At 47.6% G+C, this 21,305-nt stretch overlaps 2 protein-coding genes across 4 annotated transcripts in view; both read left to right on the top strand.

The window, feature by feature from the left end:
- LOC142563530 (uncharacterized) overlaps positions 1-698 on the top strand; it is a 36,796-nt gene extending 36,098 nt beyond the window's left edge. Inside the window, exon 20 of the mRNA XM_075674076.1 lies at positions 310-698. Coding sequence (XP_075530191.1) covers positions 310-410 — 101 coding nt within the window. The 3' untranslated portion in view covers positions 411-698. The remainder of the gene's footprint in view (positions 1-309) is intronic.
- Positions 699-1,053: 355 nt separating this feature from the next.
- wrd (Protein phosphatase regulatory B subunit well-rounded) lies at positions 1,054-20,733 on the top strand. Of its 3 annotated transcripts, none has more exons than XM_075674080.1 (7): positions 1,054-1,208; positions 1,368-1,442; positions 2,022-2,327; positions 4,859-5,979; positions 6,665-6,737; positions 6,799-6,903; positions 19,871-20,733. In XM_075674080.1, exons 1-7 carry the CDS (start codon positions 1,182-1,184, stop codon positions 20,012-20,014), a joined length of 1,851 nt encoding a protein of 616 aa, XP_075530195.1. In that variant the 5' UTR covers positions 1,054-1,181; the 3' UTR covers positions 20,015-20,733. The 3 variants fall into 3 exon arrangements, with proteins under 3 accessions (XP_075530195.1, XP_075530194.1, XP_075530196.1); XM_075674079.1 differs by having other exon boundaries at positions 6,781-6,903; XM_075674081.1 differs by lacking the exon at positions 1,368-1,442 and having other exon boundaries at positions 1,059-1,208; positions 6,781-6,903.
- The last annotated feature ends 572 nt before the right edge of the window (positions 20,734-21,305 follow it).

Below are 21,305 nucleotides of genomic sequence, written 5' to 3'. Positions count from 1 at the left end.
AGCATGTGAATTTCGTGAGCAGCATGAATTATGTTGGCAAGCGCAGGCTCTTTTGTGACATTTTGTCACCTGACTGCCAGCTTAACAAATGTAAATGCTGGTTACAAGCAAACATTTAAAATATCAAAGTGTGCTCGAAGTTGAAATCTCGCACACCTGATTAAGGGCAACTAAAAATTTTTTTTGTACCTGAGCATCATTTGTGGCTTATGTATGTATTAAATAAGCTGGAGTCTGACCAAGACCTAGCGCAAGGCATTGAGGGTGTATTCAAAGCGTGTTAACTGATTTCCTGCACTCTCATTGCAGCTGCCTCGGACAGCAGAGGTCGGCCACTCAAATCTAGTCCCCAACCGTTGTCAGCAGACAGTCGACGAAATGGCACTGGCGGTCGCAACACACCGCTATGATACCCTTGACCTTAGGAGAGGATTGTAAATGGGTAGTGGCTTCAATCGTCTGCTACCCCCCAGCCCCAAGGAGTTTTCAAAGGACTCGCAAGGAGAGCCGGCCCCCGAACCCCTCTCCGTGTTACTAGTAATTCTGAGGCTGACCCAACTGAGCATCATCGTACCGTGCCCCGCAACTACTGCCGAGGGCTTGCAGTGCAGAGCAAAGACACTGCGGTTTTCATCCTGGCACCTGCGTCTACTGGGCGATCGCAGAGACGTGTGTAAATAAAAATGATGGATCCTGTCTGCATTGTCTTTGTCTCCTCATGCTGTGCAGCTGTTCACGGCCTGGGTCTTGTGCGCCGCTGGCAGAAAGAATAAACAAAAGCGAGAGAGCGAAGGAAAGCCCAGCAAGGGCTTGCACAAACTCGAGCGCTACGGTTGCCTCTGCAAAAGCGACTGCGAAGCTCGCGCGCACGATTTTTATTTATTTATTATTTATGTATTTTTTTCGGCTCTGCAGAGCGCAACGCCGGAATCGCGCAAAACCTTGTGGTGGGCGAGGAGGGTGCGCGCGCTGCCAGCGAGCCGCAGGTGACGTCACAGTGATGTTACGGCTGTTACGCGAGCGCTATGTATCTCTCCGCCATTGAAAGGTCACGTGCGCCCTCCGGACCTATCGCGTCAGTTGTTGGTAGTCTCACACTCGCTGGCGGGTGTCGAGTACGTACACTGCTCCCTTGAAAAGTTTGCCCTTCGCCCGATGGCGCGTGAACCGTTAATAAAATAATGCCTAATCGGACTGACAAAGACAAGGTGGGTTGAAGTGACGACTGCCGAGCCGGGTGTGCCGTGTCATGCGAAGCAGCGTCGCCAAGCCGCTCGGCATTTGACGTGCATTTTCCGCTGCCTGTGTGTGTGTGTGTGTGTGTGTGTGTTAGGCTTAATCGCGGCTCGCCCATCCTGGCCTCGCAGGTGCCTGCGAAAAACAGCTCCGGTGTGACGGCCAAGAATGGCAGCGGCAAAGACGCGGTCGACGGCGCCGACGAGGTGAGCTGGACGGCCCTGCGCGGCCGCCGCATGCCTGTCGGCAGCCACTCGCCTGCGCAACATGGCGTCTCCGCGGCTAAAAAAATGACGGGGGGGTCTCGGCGCTGCGCCGTCGAATTCTGGGCTCGGCCGACTGCGGCACCCGCGCGCGGACCGCGGGTGCGCAGCACGACATGCCCGCGAGTCGTGCGTGCCGCCGGCTGGGCCTCGATTGCAACGGCGCAGGCCGCGCGTTCTTTCTCGCTGTCGCCGACCATGTGCCGTTTGACAGACCGACCCAGCCGGCAGGCAGACAGGCAGTCGACCTCTCGCAGCAGGTAGCGCAAATCGACGCAGAGTTCGCTCGAGACTTGCTTTGTGCGAACTTGTCGCGACGCATGGTAACCGTGCACAACGACACGGCCGGCACGGTAGCATGGATGAGACGTGGCATACAGTGTTGTCTGTCAAAAGTGCGGGCACCACGAAGTTTGTTTCAAGGTATCCGGGCTGGGTCGTAAGCGCGACGCGCGCGCATTTGTCTCTTGGCGACAGCGCTTTGTCATTGTGTGCGAGCTGACGGAGAACGTGGTGGTGCAGGTGAGCCAGGCCTGCAACAACACCAGCGGTGCCGTACACGCCAACAGCAACGGCGCAGGTGGTACAGCGGGCACGGCGGCGGCAGCGGCGCGGGCTGGAGGACCCAAGTCGGCTCCTCCGCCCGCAAACCTGGTGGCGAAGTGCAAGCTGGCGGGCGCCGTGGTCCCCACAGCCCCGGGCAGCGGGATGCGCAAGGAGAAGCGCCAGAACTCGTCGCGCTTCAACGTGAGCCACAACCGCGAGCTCCAGAAGCTGCCCGCGCTCAAGGACGCACCGCTGGGTGAGCGCGAGGACCTGCTTATTCAGGTGAGATCAGCGACCACCTGTTTCCTAGTCTGATCTAAGGAGCTTCCACGGGATGAAGAAATGTTTATGCCGTGATGCGGTTGAAAGTGCAACGTAGGTGACAAGTAATTTTTGTTGAGAATCTTGTCGCGTGAACAGATCGCGTGAACAGTAAGTGAACACATTAATAGCGTACGAAGTATTCCAGTAATTCTTTGTATAGCTAGATGCAGACGGGAGATAGACGCAAGCTGCAAACTGAAAGCACAAGGGGTACAGTATGAACACTGCAGAGATTTGCCTGGCCATACAACGAGCATGTTTTCTCACGAGAAAATCTTTTGCATGTGCAAGCATTTACACAAAGCTCAACTTCAAAAAGCTTTGTGAGTAGTGTTGCTAAGTTTGTGCATTTGTCACCTTTCATTATCTTGCATGCCATTTTTTCTACAACAGTGTTGAATGGTACATCTGCAGTGATGGTCTCCTGGTTGCACCTGAGTTGTCAAAAAAACGCAGTTTTTTGTGCACGCATTTTTAACTGCATCATGAAAAGGGTGTTCGTTGAAAAGTAGGCCACTATATACAGGTTGCTATGTGGCCTACCACTCGTTCAGCAATCTGGCTGTAAATGCGATGGCTTGGCTTGCACTCGCGGCATCTGATTATGGGACAGGAAGAAGCTACAAGATATTGGGCGCTGAATCATAACAGAATCTTCATTCATTTCTGTTGGACAACAATTCTAGTGAGAATAAATAGATGACAAAGCCCTGGCCATCAGCATGAATGTTTCACGAAATGTCTGCAGTTAGCAGCTACTGCAAATGATCCCCAAGTGTCTTATACCCGTGTCACACGGGCACATTTGGAAGGCCTTCCAGTCGACGGCCTTCGAAACGCCAGAACTCTATCGACTCAAAGGAGTTGTCGCACTGCTACACGGCACTTTTGAAAGGCCGTTGAGTGGTTCCGGCGTTTCTCGCCAAATTGTGTGGCGTTGCGTATCTTTATTTTCGTTTTCATGTCACAAAAAGTTAAACAGCATTAAAACCACTTAAAATCACTATAATTTCTTTTATGTTTGTTTATACATTAAAACAATTGTTTATACATTGCCTTACATATATGTTTAGTTTTTAAGTTGTTGAGTAGCGAAACTGCGGCAACGTTTGCGTCGCTGCACGTCGCTGTTGTCGAGAGTGTGTGTAGTTCGCGCATATCAAGTGGCAAAAATACTTTATGGAATAATTGATAACACTCATATATAGTATTTTTAGAGTATTTTGGTTTGATTTGTTCTTTCTAACCGTGAGTTGGAGCACGCTGTGAACGAGAGGGCATGTTCGCGCTGTTTCCGTTTCCGTCGCTCAAAGGCCATCGAGATTTCGATAGAGCTGTAAGGTGCTCCGTTGACTCGATAGACTATTGACTCGGCGGCCGTCGAAACCGCCCATGTAGCAGCTCGAACTTGACCTTTGAGTCAACTGACTATCGGTTGGAAGGCCTTCCAAAGGCCCGTGTGACACGGGTATTAGAAGCGCTGCCATTATGAAATTGTTGAAACCACCTGTACCTTGCACTGGCTGATAGGCCAGGCTGTATTTTGCAGTGTACTATCGGCGTCAAATGAAAGTTGAACAGCGGAGCGCGTGGACCAAGCATAAGTGAAGATATAGTGCGCGCCGTCCAGTCATCACCATTGACAGCCGCGCACATCCGGTTTGGCCGCACTGCGCAAGGTTTGGGAGTGAAACCATGTCAAACGGCCAAACGCGCTCGGCATGCCGGCCGCCGTCGCGGCTGCCAGCGATACCGCGCAGCGCAAGTTTGCCGATCGAAAGAGCGAATGTGGCACGCAAGCTGCAAACCGCGCGAACGAATCTACCTTGCGATGACGGTGCAAACTGCACAACGCGCACCGCTGTTCGCGCCGACAGCGCTTGTTCTTTCGGCGATCTGTGCGATAAGACTCGCTGTAAACTGCAATATTCTAGCTTTATTTTTCATTTTCTCCCTTTCAAATGTAAGAACCAGAACAGAAGCGACATTATCTCACTAGAGGGGGATCGCGCAGTGCGGCCAAACCGGATGTGCGCGCCTGTCAATGGTGATGACTGGACGGCGCGCACTATATCTTCACTTATGCTTGGTCCACGCGCTCCGCTGTTCAACTTTCATTTGATGCCGATAGTACAGTGTAGAGTTAATGGTATGCAGGACAGGTGGGAAGCACTATGACTGTGTTCTCAGCTATAATAAATGCCCTTGATTGCATTGAACTGTTCACCTATTCACAATAACTTGTACAGTTTGTGATACCCTGTCAGGCTGGCAACTGGCTTGTAGTGCTAAAATGCATCATTGCTTTTTGGTGGCACTACCAGAAATGGCATGTGTGCTTTCTGCACAAATGGGTGCAGCATAACGCTGCTTCATAAGATTTATATCCTCACTAATAGGTATATAAACAGCCCTGTTTCTGCACCTACATGGTGTAGCAAACCTGTGGGCAGTAGTACTACATTCTTTCAGATATTTTTTTCATGCAGAAAATCCGACAGTGCTGTGTGCTGTTTGACTTCGTGACCGACCCCCTGTCAGACCTCAAGTGGAAGGAGGTGAAACGTGCAGCTTTGCACGAGATGGTTGAGTACATCACCTCTCAGCGTGGTGTGCTGACGGAGCCGATCTATCCCGAGATGATCCACATGTTCGGCGTCAACGTGTTCCGCACGTTGCCACCCTCGTCCAATCCTAACGGTGCAGAATTCGACCCCGAGGAGGACGAGCCAACGCTGGAGGCGGCGTGGCCGCACCTCCAGCTTGTCTATGAGCTCTTTCTGCGGTTTCTCGAGAGCCCAGACTTCCAGCCTGCGCTGGCCAAGCGGCATTTGGACCAGCGATTTGTGCTGCAACTGTTGGATCTGTTTGACTCAGAGGACCCCCGCGAGCGTGACTTCCTGAAGACGACGCTGCATCGAATATACGGAAAGTTCCTAGGGCTGCGGGCATATGTGCGCAAGCAGGTGAACCACATGTTCTACCGTTTCATTTACGAGACGGAGCACCATAACGGTGTTGCTGAGCTGCTCGAGATCCTCGGCTCCATAATCAATGGCTTCGCGCTGCCCCTCAAGGAGGAGCACAAGTTGTTCCTGCTGCGTGTGCTAATGCCGCTGCATAAGGTCAAGTCGCTGAGTGTGTACCACCCGCAGCTGGCCTACTGCGTTGTCCAGTTCCTCGAGAAAGAGCCGAGCCTGACAGAGCCGGTGATCCTGGCCCTGCTCAAGTTCTGGCCAAAGGTGCACTCGCCCAAGGAGGTGATGTTCCTCAACGAGCTCGAGGAAATCCTGGACGTCATTGAGCCAGCTGAGTTTGCCAAGGTGATGGTGCCGCTCTTCCGGCAGCTGGCACGCTGCGTCTCCTCGCCCCACTTCCAGGTGGCCGAGCGAGCCCTCTACTACTGGAACAACGAGTACATCATGAGCCTGGTCAGCGACAATGCGGCGACGTTGTTACCCATAGTGTTCCCGGCGCTGTACAAAAACTCCAAAGCCCACTGGAACAAGACCATCTATGGCCTCGTCTACAATGCCCTCAAACTGCTCATGGAGATGAACCAGAAGCTGTTCGACGACTGCGTCCAGAACTACCGCCAGGAGCGCCACAAGTGAGTTTCTATCAGAGTTCGAAGTTTGACTGGCTTTTTGTTTGTTTGTTTGTTTAAAAACCAACTGTATGAAAGTTTAGACAGTGGAAGAAACCTATTTTGAGATAATTTAGTTATTGAGGAGCCTGTGTGAAGTGCTTTATGTTCAAAGTGTAAGCAGATGTATCACAAAAAGTTTGTGAAAATAACACTTTTGATGCTGAAACTGAAAAAGAACAAAGCAGGAAATACTGCCCTTACTGTTTGTCGTAGCCAAATGATGCAATACATTGAGAACCATCACGGCTGCTCACCATGACCCCTAAAATTAGGGGGCGTCTGCAGCACACTAAAAATTTTTGAAGTGATGTGCTTGGATATGTGTCATATCTGCTAACTAGTGCATGCATCATCTGCTTTGGTGCTTTGGTATCTGTTGAAAGAGCTCAGACAATTACCTGCCCCACAGCTTTGCCAAGATCACTCGACGTAGATGAAAGCTAAAGTGAAATTTTGTTGCAGTTAACTTTTAACATGACAAATGGTGGACGATGAGATGAATAATAATTGCAGGACAGGTGCATTACACAGCACACCAGTGTCCTATTAGTGTCTCATTCTGTCTTGTTCATTTGAGTCTATCTCATAAATGTGGGCAGGGTTTGTGTTAAGGGCCTTGCCATTCTTGCATACTGTGTGCTTGCAGTGAGAAAATGCGCCTGCGGGAGCGGGAGGACGCCTGGAACCGGATAGAGAGTCTAGCCGAGAAAAATCCTCAGGTATGCAGTTGCAGAGGAGCAGTGTTGTAAGCGATGACTCAAGCGCACTGTGGTTGTGCAGTTCCACATAGTGAAGCCCGAGCTAGGTACCACAAGCCCGGCCCTTGAAAGCCCACCGGAAGACGACGACATGCTCTACGACAGGCTGGAAAGCCAGGCCAAGGAGGTGAGTAGGGTGAAGACCTTTCTCTAACACTTGGGGTGCTAATGCTGGATTAGTTCCAGCATAATTAAGGTTTCCAACTCTGCCGAATTTAGCGACACAGTCCCAACGTTTGAGTAAAAGTCCAGAGTCCCAACTTCACCCAGTCGGGACAGCCAAATGTCCGGACTTTTGGTCTTTTTATAGTTTATAACAATCATTAAGCCACATCTCATTTTTATATGCCTGCCAGGTAGCTCGGCTACACATTCTTCTGTTCCATCGTCATAAACATAAATATGAAGGCAGTCTTTTTTTTTTGTCGTGGCTCTAATTGTTGTAGGCTCTGACCATTCACAGTACCAGTCTTGTATTTTTGTGCCCATAACCCACAGCAAAAATGTAACAGTAAAGCCAGGGTTCAGATTATATGCGAATTTCGCCTTAAAGCCACACTTTAAGGCCAAGTTCTCAGCTGTCTAAGGTTTGTTATCTCCCAAGTAACCCCACATCCTTGCGTGTTTAAGCTCCGATCTCCCCCTACATACAGTGAACTCTCACTTGAGTGAATTTCAAGGGACCGAAGGAAATAGTTCACTAAACTGAATATTCTCTAGACCAACATAAAACATAGCATACAGAGTCAAAAGTTTGAGAGTGCAATTCATGGAGCAAAAGACATGGCATCCATAGTGTTGGAAATGTGTGAAATGGAATTTGTACATATCAACAAGTACAAGGTTTATAACAGTTATAATGCTGCCTTTCTCACTTGGAAAAAAAATCTGTAATCTTCTTCTGCATTTGTACTTCTAAAGCACAGGAAGTAACGAAACTGCCCAATGAGTCGATGTTTTTGTACACTTCTTCTGGCACAGCTTGCTGTTGAGACACAGTCTCTCAACTTTCCGATGTCCCCTGCAACCTCAGCCAGAGTTATAGGCCTTGAAACTGGCTCGGCAGTTGCCTCTTCTTCGTCTCTTCTTTGTCTTCTTCGAAAGAAAGAGAAGACGACCATGCCACGACTAGCCGGTCGGAAAAAACTCACACACCACGTGGTTTGTGGTGTGACAGATTGCCGCTTTGCTCTGGCGGCGTTTTAAGCGCCAGCGGTCACTTTGTTCATGGCCTCCGAGATTACATGCTTTCTCGTTTTGTGCGGGCGATCTCGGAGGCCTTGCCTCGTTGCCGTTCGTTTTTCGCGCCGCTGCTTTGCCCCAGGGGCGCTGTAGCGCCAGCGAGGTGTTTTGGTGAGCGCGGGCATCGGTTCTGATTGTAAAAATAAGCCTTGGTCCTCTGAGCGAGTTAGTTAAACTGAAATATTGACTGTTCCGAAATTCGTTTAAAGGGGTGGAGACATCAAAATTTTCGTTCATGCGTTTAATTCAAACGTTGCGTCATGCTTCAGGGAGCACGATACATACAGCGGGATTCATATATATCCGATAAATAATTTAATAATAGCATTATTATACCGAGCGATTTCGGTTTTGGTTTCTGGGCTCCGGGGGATGCTATGACGTCGCAGAGGAGGAAATGCAACATGGCTTGGTCACGTGCGCCACAAAAAATAGTGACGTAAAACTATGCTGCGTCGTCTGCTCGTGCATATGCGTGCTCTGCACGCGCATATGAGTGCTCTGCCAGCAGAGGTCAACAACTGGCGATTCGAAGGGCATGTCGCGATTATTATAATTATTGCGAAGAGCGACAACAATGGTAAGAAAATGTTGCGGCTTGTGAGAGTCGATGATTCATTCCGAAGCACCATAAGCTTTAGCTTTGAAGTGAACCGGAAAAGGCCTAGCAACGATATCGGCGGCGCCGAACGATCAGAGGCGGTGAAGCTGCCGTCGGTGCCAGAGTGACCGCTCCTCGGTCGCTGATTGGCCGCTTCGCCGTACGGCTGCCACACAAATGGGTCCCGGGCCCGTCCTCTCTACGGCAAGGAAATCTCGCCGTTCACAAGCAAAACCGCCGTCGCACGGGGGCCCGCGAACGGCAAACGGCGTGCGCCGAGTTTTCGTGCCGGTAACGTGGGCGGGCCCTCACATTGAGAAAGGCCAAGTGAACGAGAGACCGCTCCAAGCTGCCGAACTATGCGACTATGCGAGGAGAGAAGCAGACAACACGAACGCCGCATATCCTGGTCCCTTTCGGAGTCGGCCAGCTAGTGTTACACTCAAACGCGTCCGCACGGCAACTCGCCGCTCGCAGTTTGCCGTTCGCGGGCCGCCGTGCGGCGTTCGTGTTGTCCACTTCTCTCCTCTTGTGTCCGTGCCTGCACGCCTTACCCCTTCTTTGCATTAAGAAATGATTTCTATATGCCTGTAGCTCGGTCATAGTGGAGGCTATGCTCGGTCGCTCGGCTCAGCAGGCTCCGTAATCGGCATTTCATCGCTACTCATCATACGTCACGTTTTTGTGCTAGTGTGCTATGACGTCAATATTTTCGTTCCTCCTCTGTGACGTAGTAACTGCCGCGCTAGCGATGGGTCTCGACTACGAGAAGGAGTTTTTAATGACTTTTTGGAGCTGAATTAAAATTATTTTGAAATGTTTGCAGCGTCCAATACCCCGTTCTGGGTGTCCTTGCGTACGGAAGCAGCCTACAACATGCTTTTTATAGCCTCAAAATTTGGTGTCCCAACCCCTTTAAGTGAAACATTTTTGCATAGAATATAAGAAAACTGCCGGGGATTTTTAAAAAGTTTGTTATTCTGAAATATTCGATAAACCGACATTTGTACAACTGAGAGTTTACATTAGTCGTCTCTTTACGGATTGCCATTGTGCGTTTAGTAGTTAGAAAACAGTGCACGTGGCACCGGCATACTGGAACTTGGATCACATTGACTGTCCTAGTGCAGCAGAAGATGATTATAAAACTTCTACACTACGAAGCAAATTGCTATTTGAGCTTGTGGACTGCGTATCATGTGGTCATATGTACGTCACCTATGCCCACTGTGCTCCCTCGGTCTGCGCGAAGTGCTTCACGATGTGGCTCAGTCGCATTTGCTCCAGCACAGTTTCCCATGCAAGGGCCACTCTGTTCTTAATCTCGTCCTTTGTCGTGCGAATGCTAGCTGTGAAGTGATCCGATTCACGTCATTCGTGTGAAACCAGCTTTATCAACATTGCCATACCTGCCAACTCTTCTGAATTTTCCGTAAAATGTACGAATTTCGAGCAGTCTTACAATTTTACGATTCTTGCTTGAAATTTTACAGAAAACATTTTATTTGCGAAAAAATAGCATGAAAATGTAGTAAAACTACACCCTGGTACCTTGCGCCGCTATAAGAGGGCAATACGTATACGTGGTATCATCAGCAGCTGCAAGGTTCTAGGGACTTCTGTCGTCTACTGGGGAGTCATGAATCCATATCCAAAGCTTGTTAGTGCTGATAGTGCTTCCGCAAATGTGTTACCATGCTGTTGCCTTTGTTCGCATGGGCATGGGGGTTTGAACTTCAGTCAGCTTCGGTCACTGCAGTGTTGGCCTCACCTTTTGTGTGACTAGCCCTAAAACAGCAAGTAGTTTCGATCGCTGTGAATGGCAGTAGCAGTAGGGATATGCAGCTTTACCCTATTGTTGCGACATATTTCATTAAAGCAACGAGTAGAGTCAAAAGCCGCATTCTTTGCCTTGGTTCAATCCAAGGGGAAGTGACGAGTCACAAGATTGCAAATCTAATCCTGGACGAGATGAAGTCTCGGAATTCGCTTGTTGGAAACCTGTTGGCTATGTGTTCGGACAATGCCAGTGTCCTGATCGGCAAGAAAAACAAGTTTTGCTGTATGGAGAGAGGCTCAACCAGGTTTGATAAGGGTTGGTTGCCCGTGTCATCTCATCAACTTGGCCACCCAAAAAGGAGCTTCATATCTTCCTGTAAAAGTTGATGAGGCTTTGGTTGACGTTTTTTTTTTTTTTTTTTGCCTTGGGAAAAGCTTGAAACAGAAAGATCGGTTCAAAGAGTTCCAAAAAATGCATGACGCCGAGGTCGGAAAGATGAAGCATTCACTGACGTGTTGGCTGTCGTTGGGAAAGTGTTTGAAGAGGCTGCTCGACCAGTGGAAACCACTACTCAGCTTTTCCTTATCTGAAACAAAGCAGTGTAACAAGCAGAGCTTGTTTCTGGAGTCGTACCTAATTCCAAAGACTTCCTCACAAACCCCCCAAGAACCCTGCGCTGACGCCAGTCTGCTACACATCTTCGCAAGACTGCTGTAGGTCTCGGGGGGGAAAAAAAGCACAGACGACAAACTCTTGATAAAGAGGAAAGGAGCTCATTCTGGACCTCAAGCACAAGAACTTAAACTTCATACCTCAAGCACAAGAACTTAAACTTCATACCAAGGATTCTGGGGAAGCCAGCCACGTGAAGTGCCTGTTTCATTTTTTGTCATCGGAGCTAAACAGGGCATGCTGTCTTTTTCTCCAAAATGTTATAGTACCACTTTTTGAGAAGGCAAACTGCCTTCTTCAGGCACAGGCTCCTCAGATTCATGTACTGAGGGGCCTCTTGAACCGCCTTTTTGAGGATCTCCTTACTAGATTTGTGCGCCCAGGTGTTGTAAAGACATGCCATTAATTGCTGGAAGTTGACTATGGAGCCGCAGAGAACCAGAAAAGCGATGAAGACATAGTCATTGGCAGCACAACCTACTCTGTGGTTGAGACAGCTGCATTGAGAGAGAGCAGTTCTTCTCTGCTGTACATCTGTGCTTCACGGCACCACCACAAAACTCGGGACGGAGTTTTGCTCATCTATATGCGAGAAAATACTCTAGAAAGTCAGCTGATGGTCAAGGGGCACCAGAGTGGTACTTGCTTTGAGCAAACCTACATGGATAAGTTTCTGAAGCAAGCAAAGTCAGCAACAGCAAAAGCATTGCAAAAATAAATTGTGCCCCAGTTAAATTTTCGCTCTTTACTCCCCAGGACACTATTTTCACCCCCCACCCCCACCCCCGCCGCGATAGTTTTGCGAATTTCCAAATCTTCAGGCTGGCAGGTCTGGCTTTGCTGAAGAGGGAAGTGGGAGAGCCGCTGGCCAAAGATACGTGTGGACGAGACATGCATTCGCTAATGGAGAGTTTTTATAAGGATTTTGCATTGGATGAAGTTATTTCGGCTGTTTATATGTATGGATATTTCTTAAAATGCGAAATCATTGTCTCACGAGGCTGAAATCTGGTGTTGTCAGCATGACCACATGATGGTCCAAAAAGGCTATGAATCTTTGGTGCTAATTAATGCAGAGTTAATTAAGATAGAGTTAATAAGGCACTTGAACCCACAACCTTTGTTGGGAGTTTTTTGAAGGCTTAAGGAGGAGATTATGGGCTAGCGATGAGTGTGCAGAAATTTGGGCTAGGAGTAATGCCATCGTCAGTTAAAACGAAAGCAATTCTAAACAGATATCTGGATATTGCATTTAAAGCGCCCAACTAGTCTTTTATGCCAAGCTGCCCATTCCATCATTCAAACACCTGAACTTTTTTGCCACTGGTGGCTGTGGTCCCATGAGGCTCCTTTGTGATTTCATTACTCTCCACCATAAGGGCGCATTTTCAAAGGCTTCTGGTTGTTACAGCCTCCTGGGCTCTCAAGACTCAGTGCAGATAGCCCAATTTCACTATGTTCAGAGCGCAAGTGCAGTGGCGATATATGAGCCCCGTCTACTTTCCCGCTGTGGTAAGTTCGAAGCGAAATTGAGGGGAACATTATGGGTTCTTCCGGTGAATTTCAGGGGGATGTTGTAAAATGCGTATTTTCAACCACACTCCTCTTGTACAATCTTTTTATTCTTGCCTCTGTGCCTTTCGATCTCGTAATTCAGATACCAACACGCTTCTTACCATACTTGCTCCTTACCCTGACTGCCACTGCCAACATGCTTTGTGGCAGCATTGGCATAGTGACCCTTGTCATACATCCCTGCTCTCCTGAATTTTCTCTAAAGTTTACAAGTTCATGGCCATTCTGCAATTTTACAAATGTTAAAAAAAGTTTTTAACAAAGAAGTTTTGCTCTTCAGTCTCTGACTATATTCTTAGAAGTCATGAAAGAGGATATTAGAAGAAAAATTGCTGCTAGAAATTTTACTCATAGAACTTCCTGAAGCACGCGAAATCGACAAAATGGCAGAATCTCTGTAAATGACAATGTTGCCTAAAAACAGTGTGTTGAGTAAAAACATTGTGTCGCTATTTGGTATCGGCCGTTTCAAGTTTGCTGCTGCTTGTGTGCTGAGGATAAACTTTAAAAAAGTGCATTATTGCCCCTTAGCACCTCTCTCCTCTTTGTCATGTCTGCAGGATTTTTGCTATGAAGTTTGCAGGTTGGCAGTTATGCATCATGAGATCGGTCTATTTGTTGTCACAACTGCATGGTACAGCAAGTGGTCATTGAGATACATGTATTTCAGTAATCTGACATCAAGCACCAGCTGTTGTTGGCAACAGTTATGTGCTGTTAAAAGCAACCAAGCCTGAAGAGTTAAAGAAAGATGGGTTTATATTGCTGCATAGTAATATACTTTATATTCATGAACGTATTATATTCTTCCTTCTTTTTGTTGCATTCTCATTGGCACTTTCTTGCTTGCAACTCATTAATGTAACCCTTAACAATGTGGGCAATCGAAAGGTTTTGTTTTCTTCACTCTGCACAGCCCGCGCTTTCCCGTTTCACTAGTTTCCTTATCGTGTAGTGCTGCACTGGTTTTGCTGGCTCGCAAAACTCGCACAAACTACAACTACCAGAAAATGCCATGTCCATGGGATGTCATGGTATTACTGAATGGTCCACGCCACTTGACCAAAAGCAGCTGCAGCGGCGAATACAACGCTGTGACTTGATTTGCTTTCTTCATGGCCGCGCGTTTGCGTTTTCGCAGAAAATCACATTGCCGTCTCTTATTACACGCTGACGGCTGTAAAGGTCTGGGATGGCATATGTAATGTCACCACTCCCTGCTTGGGATAGGTGATTTGAATTGCACTAAAGATGTGGACTCATCAGACGCAATTTTTTTGTAAGCCAAGTGTTTTATTGGCAAGGAACAAACACTGCGAGGTTTCTGGAATGGTATTTCAATAGTCCATGTCGAGTTAGCATCTATCTTTAGTGCCCTGTTAAGCCTTTCAGGCACTATGTACACACTTGTAGTGCATCAACATGAAACTAATGATATTTAAAATGGGTCAATACATCTTGAAACACTTCTTATTAGAACTGTGCTACAAGTTTGAATATGTGCAAAACGTTGTAGTAAGACTAGTGGCAAGGTAGACAGTTCGGTGTTCTTGCTTAGTGGCAGTATGTCATTGTATGTAGCAGGCTGACTTATTTCATTGTTTTTCAATATATTGTGCCTGTCATAATTTTTAAGTGACTGGATAGGCGCAAGGTGGTATTCAAGCCAGCTTGAGATCACTATAGAGAGTTTTCACATGGAGTCTGCATTCTGTAAACTTGAGAAAACTCGCCAAATAATTAAAATTCTTAATCTATTCTACAGCTGTTCACTTTACATGATTCTGAATACACACGAAATACAGCGAAAGTAAGTTTTCCAGGTTGTCTACCAACTGGGAAAACCGGTAATTCTCAGGGATTTTGAATAGTCTGGAAATACTCAGGGAAAACTGGGAATTGTTGCTTCTATAAGGGAAATTTACTGTAACTTTATCGAAAGGGAACAAAGGTCGTGATAATTCTGGCTAGAGTAACAGAGAGGAATCGTAACAAATAGTCTTTGACACTGTGGTGGTGCCTGGAGGAGTTGCCATTGTACAGTCAATGACCGACTTTCCGGACGTCCGATAATTTGGACAGCTTCGCGGCACCACCATGTATCCTGTAGGGTCAGTGTATAAGAACGTCTGAAATTTTGGACGCAAGAACGTTTTGCCGTTCGATTGTCTGGAGTTTTTGTTGTGACCGCAGGTCCGGAACGGCATTAATCTAAGCCACCACCTTCGATTTTGAGCATCTTGCTGCCTTTAACCGGCGCTGTCACGCAGGTCCACCCGCAGCTGTAGCCACTACCGCAGCGACGCCAGGCGTTGCTGCTTCAACGTTCGCTGTTAAGCCTCTTGCTGTTCTGTGCCGTGTTTTTCATTGAAAGAATTCGCTGCCATCAGCAATGGCACCGACTCTGCCTTTCTGGTCCTCGCAATTGGCTTCGAAGCCTGGAAAACATGGCGCGTTGCATAATGCCGGTTCCCGCAAGTCAGCTTCGCTTCAGTACAGAAATGTTAAGCAGTGAGGCATTACAAGCGTGTGAAGGAGGCAATTGTCACTGTACACAGTACGTATTCCTTCATTATACACGCGTGCACCTGCCATCTCCTGTCACCGTACGAGCACCGATATACCTAAGTGTACTGGCAGTCCTTCAGAGCTTTTTCTGATATGTCTGTGGTGATTTTGAGCCCTCAAGGTCAGTAAAAGACAAGCATTCATTCTTTTTTCATCCTCCATTTTTCAATATGCCTGGTTTTTCGGACGTTTTTGTGGTCCATAGGGAGTGCGAAAAATTGGACGTTGCCTTAGCAACTAACCAAGAGGATGTTTCAAATGGTCCGTGTGGCAAACGTGCAACGGAAAGAAGGCTTGAACAGAAAGGACCTACACATTCAAAGTGTTGGCCGACATTGAGATGCAGGTGTCCCTCAGCCAAACCAAAATAATATCTTGAAATCAGTGAAATGCAACACTGAGGCATTGTGCGGGACAGTTGAGGTTGACCTAATTACCAGCTGTTGAGAGAGAATCTCATTTGTGAACCCGCCGTGGTTTCTCAGTGGCTATGGTGTTGGGCTGCTGAGCATGAGGTTGCGGGATCGAATCCCAGCCATGGCGGCCGCATTTCGATGGTGGCGAAATGCGAAAACACCCGTGTACTTAGATTTAGGTGCACGTTAAAGAACCCCAGATGGTCGAAATTTCCAGAGCCCTCCACTACGGCGTGCCTCATAATCAGAAAGTGGTTTTGGCACGTAAAACCCCATAATTTAATTTTTTTTAAATCTCATTTATGACAAAGTTCAGGCCTCATACCAATGAGCTTGCTATCAGTTGATGGAAATAGCTCATATTCGAAAATTTTTGCTTTGGTATGCATCTCCTTCTTATTCGTATTTAAGAATGCTCAACTCGCTTTGCAGTGGGTTTTACCATTCTTTTCGACAGTATTTTATTCGCTGTGCCGTTCGCTAACCCCTTCCATCTATTCTCTTTTTTGAAAAAAATAAGCGCTACTCCTTACTAGTCAAATTGGATGAAGTCATTTTTTATTTTTTAATGTGCTTACTAGAGAGTGACAGCATCGGGTGACATGGTGTCAGCAGCCCGTCTTGACTCAAAAAAAAAGTTGTTTCACTCAGGAAATTTTGCAAAGGCACTCAGGGAAAACCTGGAAAAGTCGGGGAATTTGGAAATGTCAACTTGGTAGACGCCCTGTTTTCAGTCAGCAGAGTCGGCACCTGAAGGGTTAAAATTTCTGGTAAGCAGACATGATTTTACAACTCCTTGGCTTCGATTAAACAGTTGCATGTGCCATGTAAAGAAAGCTATTAAACAGTTAATTTGCACATTTTAAGTAATTAGAGAAATTATAATTGAAATTTTTCATGGTGCTCATCTGCGCCTAGCCAAAAATTGTATGGTCATAAATATTTCTTTCTTCTACTTTCTAAAAAAGTGGTAGAAAATATGGAGCGCCAACCAATAGTTCAAAGAGAAAAAAAGATGTCTCTGCACCACTACGGGAGCCTTGTTCATGATTAAGGGAATGAAGTAAAGGTTAGTTATACAGTCACACCAACATATAACGGTACCAGTTTTAACAATATCGGTTATAACAATGAGAAGCTGCTGCACCATCGTTTTCTGTATGTTTTCCCTAGTGAAATAACCCTCTTACTACAATGCACCGATGCCGCATTATCGGTTGTAACGAATTCTGGCTGCTTGGTGTCCGTGCCGAAAGGTAGTGAAATGCGAAATCCTTGAAAAGAAAACAAAATAGAGATTTGAGCCGCTGCACGATGGGCGGCCGCTGCTGCCGCACGCTCATTTTCCAGCCTTCTCTGCGCGACTCTCTCCTGTTGCCCTTCACCCCTCTAAACACTAGTGGGCTATGCCCATAGGTTTACGCCGCCCCACCCTCCGAAACACGAATGGTCCGCGCCAACTGCATCGCAAGCAGATTGCTTGCATGTTGCTCGCTAGCTCCTCATTCAGCACAGCTCTGTGAACGGCTTAATTGCTCGCGTTCGTCTTTTATTGCCTCGAAGTCTTCTCTGGTAACGCGGTTTCTCGGCTTCGCTCGACTCTCCGCCGAAATGGAAAATGGCTGATCCGCCCGCTGATCATCAGCAACGCTTCATGTTGCCGGCGAAAAGAAAGCGCACGGCTATAAATTCGGAGACTAAGTGCTTCTAACCGATGAGACTATCGTTGTGAACGTGCTTGCATCAGATTGTCTCTGCGACGACGGCAGCAATGACGCGGTAGGGCAGGCTGCATCAACGTTGTCCTCACAGAAGGGCCCGGCAGGTGATTCAGTCCCTCCAAAGCTTTGTTTTCGTGATGAGCTTTCCAGTGCACGATGTGGAGCACTTGGATGCCTTGGAGAAGGATGATGGCAAGGTTCGTATAAAGCATGCATGGCTGAGGGACACAGGCTTTGTCACGCAAGCCAGTGAGAAGTACCGTAAAAACCGGACTATAGGTCGGACCAGAATATAGGTCGATCACCCAACTAACGAATTCTAAAAATGAAAAAATCTTTTTCAATGGCAAAAGTACTGAAAGACACCCTTACCTTGAAACAACTGCGACTCATGCACAATAGTGACAGTATTTATTTAAATGCTGCTCACATGTGCACCCGGCCAATTTTTAACAGTATCGCGCGACCATCGACCTGCGTGCTTGTCAGCACTTTATTAACGGCGCTGAGTGACGAAACAAACGAGATACGCGCAGGTGTACGCATGCGCTTACTTTCGCTATTTCGCCGCTCTGTGCCGTGATGATAAGGTGCTGACAAACGCGTGGGTCGATGGTCACGCAATACTGTTGAAAATTGGCTGGGTGTACATACAGTACACAGAAGGGCACGAAGTGCGCAAGCGCCACTCCAAATCAGAGCAATGCCTTTGATCAGAGTCGTCTGAACTAGAGTCATATGACGAGTGCTTCTCGCTGCCCAGTCCAGAGGCGCGCGCGATCTCTACCGTATTCAAATGGTTGCATTCGGCAGTCACAGGCAGCGATCTTACACGCAGCTCCTGGACGAACTCCGCAACCTTTTCTTCCAGTTCTGCAGTCCGCCCACGAAATGACGTTTTGTGTTGGTTTGCTGCTTCTGCCTCCGCCAGTACCGAATGCTCTTTTCGGATACTCCAAATTCGTGCTGTGCCACGAAGTTGCTGTGGGCTTTCACGCACTCAATCGCCTTTTTCTTGAAGGCGACGGTGAATTGCTGTCGGCTTCCACTCATTTTGAAACAAAATGTGAAAAAGCAGCCTTTAACCAATATAACTTTGTGACAGTGTAAACGCAAATTGGCGGTGCCACAATGTCGCCACGCCATGCTGCTGCTGATGGCGATGGCGAAGGCGCCTCTTTACTTCATCCGCCAATTGTTGCAAGACTTCCGTAGTTTTTCCGCCAGTGTCCGGTACATAAGACGAGGGTCGACTTTTTGAAATGGTTTTTGAAAAAAAAGTTCGACTTATATTCCGGTTTTTATGGTAAGTGGCAAAATGCTTGTGGCGATCTCTCCTCATCGTTTCTTCTGGATTTCTCAAGCTGACAGGCTGCCGCAGCAGCTTTCTCACAATTTTTAAAAGGCCCCTTTCAAGGCCACAAAAGCGATGCCTCAGCGGTGCTCACATATCGCTTGTCACCCGTGACACCTCTTGGCAGTTGTTGTAGCAGTGTCACTCTTTAACGCCGACAGCCGCAGCATGTTACACCCAGGAAGCAGTTAAACGAGTGAACACAATCAGATGGAGGAAGGTGGTGGGGGAGGGGCACTGGCCTTCCCGCCTATATAGTTTTCTCACATCAGCTCTGCCATCCCCCAGTTTAGATTTTTTCATGCAACGCAATTATAACAATTATCGGTTATCACAATGGAATTTTCGTGGCACTTGAATATTCTTATAAGTGGGTTCGAGATTCCAGGTAAAGCCTTGCTGTCTTGTTCTTTTCTTTTCCAATTATCTTTGCACTGTCCCAGTCAATGTCATGGCTCGTGGACACTCTGTGTTCAACTAGTGCGTTTGTTGCCACATGCTTGCTGTTGACATAGTTGTGCTGTTTCAATTTTTTTCCGAAATTGCCCGTTTCATCGACGTACATGTGTTTGCAACTAGCGCAAGGAATCATGTACACTATGCCCGGGAACTTCTCTTTTGCAAACTTGTCTAAGAAAGTGTGCCACATAAGAAAAAGCACCCGATATGTTTGGCTGTTTTGATTCTCAAAATGTCTGGAGAAGCTCATATATATATAAGTGCACAAAAATGCCATGAAAATTAGTTCTAGCCTTTTGTGCTATGTACCAAATGAATTGGTGTTGGTACTTTTCGCTCTGGTAATCAACCCTTTACTGCTAAATAAATGCAGCTAGAGCTTATATGACGAAAAAGCACTTTTGGGTGGGAAAGGAGGAAACTGCAGACTCTTGTCCCATGCAAAAGTGCTGTTTCTTTGCATAAGTATGTACCAACAGGCCCAAGTTACCACTGTTGAGCAAGTTTTGAAAAGGTACTAATCTGCCTGTATAAACCAATTATAGTGGTTTTCTCTCTACTGCCCCTTTTAATGCTCTGGCAATAATGAGGCTGCTGATTGCAATTGCTTTGTCATGGCATAGACCTCAATGCTGTTTCACTGCAGCCAGTGGCAGCAGCTCCCATTGGTGAGGGAATGCAAGTAGCAGTATGTTGTGCAATCCAGGTGACTACAACCTTGGCCAGCAAGAAGGAGAAGCCCCTGCTGCGGCGCAAGTCGGAGCTCCCGTTGGACTCGCTCACGCTCAAGGCCCTGAGCGACCACAAGAGGGCCGACCAGCTGCTGGCACCACCTGATGCCCCACTCTGATGACTGCGCCCATCGCCGGCTTATTTATTTGCCTTTATTTTTGTACGCCCTCCAGCAAAGAAAAGGCGCCTCGCTGGCCAAGGCCACACTTAGGAGGGAGGCTCAGAGGACCAGATGCTGACTAGCAGACGACGGAGGAGCTTCTCTCCATCCCCAAACTCTAGGCACGATTGCGCATTTCCAATAGAGTCGTTGAAACCTGACCCGTGCCGTTCGCTCAACAGGCCCTTGTGGTCTGTGCCTCTCACGGTGGCAACACAGCAGCATATGGTGTCTGGTACCGTCACGACCGTCAAGTCTCCTTAGGGGCAATCCACAAGCGCGAGCACTGCTGCATGCGTGACCTAGTCTTGGTTGCGGTGCTTAGGCTTAACTAAGATCTTCCTGTTTCTCTCCATTTCCTGTTGGGTGTGGTTGTGCAGCACTGAACTTTAAATGAGCTTTCGTGTGCGCTCATTTCTGCGACAAAATAGTCGGGTTAGTGCCTGTCGCATGTGCCTGACGTCGGGCCTTGCGTAACACAGTAGACATGCACCGAGTTGTTCACTGCTTGGCACCACACCCCCTGTTGTGTTGCTGCTTGAAAAGACAGCGCCATCGGAGCGACAGGACATGGGACAACAAGTTGCCCACAGCTGTTTTGAACGTCACATGACGTTAGGGCAGTACAGGCATAATGCCTAGCTCGTCTGAGTTGAATAAAGAATGTCGATAATCTCGCAAGTTGTGATGTTAAGTTTATTGTGTTGTGTTTATGCCTATTTGATGTGAACTTGATTGAATTATCCGGCTGGTTGAATTAAACAAACCGCTCATTATTTGCAGGGGTGGGACTGCTGGGCCAATTACACCATTTTGATACAAATGCGAATTCTTGCGCCAAACTGCACCAAACAAAAAATCAACCAAAATTGCACCACGCTACACCAGAACAGCTTCGGCATGTGTGCTCTGGCAGTGGCTGGGAACAGCGAGTGGATTCGTTCTCCGAAAAAGAGTAGTTCACATTCTGCATGCCGAGGAACTGCGCCTCCCGTACCGTTTCTACACACTGGACTTCCCAGCGCTTCCGGCAAGTGGTCGGTGTATGTGCGGCCACTTGTGGCAGTTGTCTCTTACAGCGGACTGGCAAAGATTCAGTGGGCGGGCATCTTGGTTCCCAGGGCCGGTGTAACATAAAACCATTGCAGTCTTTTTATGCCCATGTGAGAAAGGCCTGAGCCATTTTGACCTATCACGAAGGGCTAATGGTGTATTTGGAGTAAAAAGTAACAGTTTCGCTCAAAAGGTG

This window comes from Dermacentor variabilis, chromosome 11, assembly GCF_050947875.1.
Source record: "Dermacentor variabilis isolate Ectoservices chromosome 11, ASM5094787v1, whole genome shotgun sequence".
In the NCBI taxonomy this organism is placed as follows: domain Eukaryota; kingdom Metazoa; phylum Arthropoda; class Arachnida; order Ixodida; family Ixodidae; genus Dermacentor; species Dermacentor variabilis.
This window is presented reverse-complemented; position numbering and strand designations above follow the sequence as displayed.

Coding starts and splice junctions, on each gene's coding strand:
- wrd (XM_075674079.1), top strand. CDS start 1,182: ATGCCTAATCGGACTGACAAAGACAAG. Junction 1,209..1,367: donor ATCGGACTGACAAAGACAAG/GTGGGTTGAAGT, acceptor CTGGCCTCGCAG/GTGCCTGCGAAAAACAGCTC. Junction 1,443..2,021: donor CGGTCGACGGCGCCGACGAG/GTGAGCTGGACG, acceptor GTGGTGGTGCAG/GTGAGCCAGGCCTGCAACAA.